Source organism: Microtus ochrogaster, unplaced genomic scaffold (assembly GCF_000317375.1).
Source record: "Microtus ochrogaster isolate Prairie Vole_2 unplaced genomic scaffold, MicOch1.0 UNK30, whole genome shotgun sequence".
Lineage (NCBI taxonomy): Eukaryota > Metazoa > Chordata > Mammalia > Rodentia > Cricetidae > Microtus > Microtus ochrogaster.
Genome location: NW_004949128.1, coordinates 3561088 through 3565078, shown reverse-complemented (window position 1 = coordinate 3565078; position 3991 = coordinate 3561088). Strand labels below are relative to the sequence as shown.

Below are 3991 nucleotides of genomic sequence, written 5' to 3'. Positions count from 1 at the left end.
TAATAACAAAGCTCAGTAGTAGATATGAGTTGAGTTTTGGTGTCCAGGACCCAGGGTTGAGCTCTGCCCTTCCACCTATTCACCAAGGAGTGCCACGGGTAGTTGGAGCACCTGCCCTGTTCCCTCCCCCTCTCCAAGATAAGCTAGGGAACACGACTCCGGGGCACCCCAGTCCCGGTGTTCTCTGCACCCTCTTCCCCCCGCCCTGAGCAGAGGAAATGCTTTTTTAAATGAACCGAGTTTCAGTCTGGTGTCTGTGGTAATGTGCCTGGGGCCGTAGGGAAGGGGGCTAAGAAAGGAAAGAGGGAAAGTGGTGGCGTGGAGTTAGGTGGTTTGGGGCTCAGGCGGTCGGTCTAGCGGGCCCCTTGGTTGTGCCTGCCTTCTGTGAAACACTGGGCTTGGACGCAGAGGTGCAGTTTCAGCTGGCCAGAGTGGAGCGGCAGGGGTGCAGCTCCGTTGGGCTACAGTAGTGGGCGGCGAGCTCGGGCGGGTGAGGTAAGGAGTGTCGGGTGGAGGGGGACCATGATCGTGAGTGTGTGTGTGTGTGTGTGTGTGTGTGCGCGCGCGCGCGCGCGCGCGCGTGTGCGTCCGCGAGCCGTGGGGGACTGAAGGAGCGCATCCCACCCCGCCACCCGCCCTCGCACTTGGTGCCTCCTGGCCCGCACCTGTGCTGGAGTGCCAGTCACCCTCTGTCCCTCACGCCCCCACCTCCCGTTTCCCTCAGTCAAACCTCACCCTGCTCACTTAGAATTTCCCAGTGCAGAGTCAGACCCAAACCCAGAGATGCCTTTGCTTGACTGCTCCCCTCGCCCCCTCCCCCTCCTGCTATAAATAGCCAGGCTAGCGGGTCAGGAACGTCACAACGCCAGAAACCAGGACCCCGAGGTTTTCTTCTTGGGGAATAGGGGGCAAAGGGTGAGCAGGAGGAAGAGAAAGAAATCGCTCGTGAGTAGTGAAGAAAAAGCTTGCCCCTTGACTCCCAGGAAAGACTAGCATCTTAGAATTCCTGTATCCTTTCTTCTCACCCCCTTTCTGATTCTTTCATATTCTCGATCCACTCCCCACCCCCTCGCTCAAAACCCAACGTTTGCTCAGCACTCCTCCCATTGGTTTCTCTTTGGCTCCTCGGACTCCGGTTCCCACTGCTCCCCTCCACACTGTTAGTGCTCCCACCCCCACCCCCACCCTCAGCACCTCCACTTGTCCCAGGCAGGGGATTGCTATTCTTAAGGAAATAAAGTTCAACTCCTCGTCCCTTTCAACCTGCTGAGACCTGGAGTGGAACCTCAGGCAACCATCTCCCCCACCCCTTATACCCCACACCTCCTAATCTTTATTCCTCATATTTAAGGACACACACACACAAACCCCACCACCCGTGAGGTGCAAAACTACCTCCTGCAACAAAAGAAACTTACCAGACTCTCTGGTTGCTTTTGTCTTAAAGAAAGAAAGGAAAAAAAAAAAAAACAAAGATTTTATTCAGGCTGCACTTCTGGAGTGACAGTTTAATATTATTCAAACATGTACATATTGTACACATAAATGTTTTTCTTCCTTTTTTCCCTTTAATTTTTTTTTTTTTTAAACAAGGAAATCTCGGTCCCCGGCAGCCGCCGCTGCCCCTTTGATGTTTTGGTACGACGTGCGCATGCGCTCCACATTAGAATTACTGCACTGGGCAGACTAAGTTGGATCTCCTCTCTTCAGTGAATCCCTCAATCCCATCAAAAACTAAAGGGATGTGGAGAGTCCGGAAAAGGGGCTACTTTGGGATTTGGTCGTTCCCCTTAATAGTCGCCGCTGTCTGTGCTCAGAGGTAAGTGTCTTTTTCCCTTCTCACTTGTCAGGGCTGTCTGCATACCTCTCCCGTGAGCAGGGCTGTTGAAGATGCAGAGCTGTCTTCTTTATTCATTCCTGTTTATTGTCATTTTTTTTTTTAGTGTCAATGACCCTAGCAATATGTCGCTGGTTAAAGAGACGGTGGACAGACTGTTGAAAGGCTATGACATTCGTCTGAGACCCGATTTTGGAGGTAATACGATTGACTTGCAAATAAGAAACAGTCCGGCTCCAACCGAAGCTGTCTTTTGGGCTTTGTGTGCGCTCTCTTCCCTCTCCTTAGTTGGAGCTGCATGTAGCGTATGGAACGTGTCCCTATTTTACCGTGCTGAGAAGGGATCCAAACTTAAGGCAGTTTGTTAGTGTCCAGCACTTGAGAGGTCTTTCAAAAATGACCCCCTTAGCGTGTAATTGGACTTGGTAACTGTTTTCCATCTCCTTCTCTGTGGTAAATCTTTGTTCCCAGACTGGGCTTTCTATGATACAAGCCTTTTAAGTTTACTTAATAGTGTGCCCAGGGCTGTCTCGTAATGTGAATATTTTTGAGGACAGGATGTTCAGGCAGTTGACTGAGAGGTGGCCTCAACTCCCTGTGCCCACCTACTTTGGAAGAGTTCTGGCCATGGTTTAAAGTGACTCATGTCTGGATACTATCCTGTCCTCAAAGGGAAATGACATAGAAGAGATTGGGGTCTGGAGGACGGAGACAAGAGACAGCAGAGGGAAAAGGGCATCGCTCTCTGCAGCCCCAGAGACGCTAGTGTGAGAACTGAATTTCACTTCAGATTCTTGATGGGAGTCAAAGAGTTAAAGCCTCCACACAGAAGTGTGTGGGTAAAAATAAAAAGGAGGGGGTTTCAATGCAATCTACACAAATTCTCGGGGCTAAATCCTTCTGCCGTGAATGTCTGAATTCACATGCAGAGACGTAGACATGTGGACACACAGCTGGAATCCCTGTCCCATAAGCACATGTGTACATATTCCTAGAAGAATGTTCCCCCATTCCTCTGGCCAAGAAGTAGGAGAGTGGTGGACACGAGGATTAACTTTAGACAGGGGGTTTCGGTTGCCAGTGACAACTCTTGTTATGAATGACTAAGTTCTGAGAAGTCACGTGGCTGTCCATCTTGGCTTGCAGGTCCCCCTGTGGCTGTAGGAATGAACATTGATATTGCCAGCATTGATATGGTCTCTGAAGTCAATATGGTGAGTATTAATGTTCACAGCTATGCCTCTGCAATCCTTCATTTGGGGATGGGAGAGGGCTGCCATTGGGGGTGTGTTATGCTTGGATATATGTATAGCATGGGGACCAGGGACACAGTATTTTGCCCTGGAATTCATGGTATATGTAGTCACAGACCAACTCATTCTGGTTCTTTGCACTTTTTCCAATTTGGACCCAACACTGTGTCTCAGCACAGAGTGAGTAAAACACATCACACACTCACTTGTAAAAGGCAGCAATATGCTGGAGGCCCCCTGCAGGATCTATGGTTCTGACAGCTTCTTGGAAGCCCCAGTTTGTCAACTGACAATCCTGGATTTGGGGGTCGGTCATGGGAAAAGGAGGATTTGAGTGTGATAGAAAATTTACCAGGGTGTCTATCTTATAAAACTAACCGAACACAAAGAGACTAAATAATTGCTCCTGGAATATTGCTGCCCACTTGTTGCTTTGAGAAAAACCCTCTTCATACCTAATGACATTCGGCGTCCCCACCCCCACTGCTCTCCATCTCTTTTAACCCCTTCTGCTGTCCCAGTGAGATAAAATAGTCTGACCACTGTGCTTCCAAAAGGCAAGTTTAATAGCAAGTGTACTCTCTTACTGAAGCTGCAATGTTATTCATCATGTGAACCAATCTCAAACAACTTATTGACAGTCATACTCAGTTCCTCTTTGGATAAAGAACAAGCACGAAGAAAGAGGGGTGCAGGAAGAATCTGTGTTCTCCAACAAGGAAGCACTTTTGGGGGGGTTTGCTTCATGCAGGAGCGCCCCCTGCTGCCCATGTTGGAGCACTACGGACATGCATGACAAGGACAAGTGTCCCAGATTCCCCCTCTTAACTCAGGGGCATTTCTCCAGTGAATCTCAATCTCAATCTCTCTCTCTCTCTCTCTCTCTCTCTCTCTCTCTCTC

General features: G+C 49.5%; 1 protein-coding gene across 2 annotated transcripts in view; it reads left to right on the top strand.

Annotated features, from left to right (window-relative positions):
• Positions 1-215: 215 nt before the first annotated feature.
• The window catches only part of Gabrb2 (gamma-aminobutyric acid type A receptor beta2 subunit), a 203856-nt gene continuing 200080 nt past the window's right edge, over positions 216-3991 (top strand). Inside the window, exons 1-4 of one of the 2 annotated variants that reach the window (XM_013354125.2) lie at positions 216-495; positions 1594-1819; positions 1944-2035; positions 2984-3051. In XM_013354125.2, the coding sequence (XP_013209579.1) occupies positions 1743-1819; positions 1944-2035; positions 2984-3051 (237 nt within the window). In that variant the 5' untranslated portion in view covers positions 216-495; positions 1594-1742. Of the gene's footprint in view, positions 496-1239; positions 1820-1943; positions 2036-2983; positions 3052-3991 lie in introns of those variants that run through there. The other variant, XM_026789794.1, reaches the window with a different exon arrangement.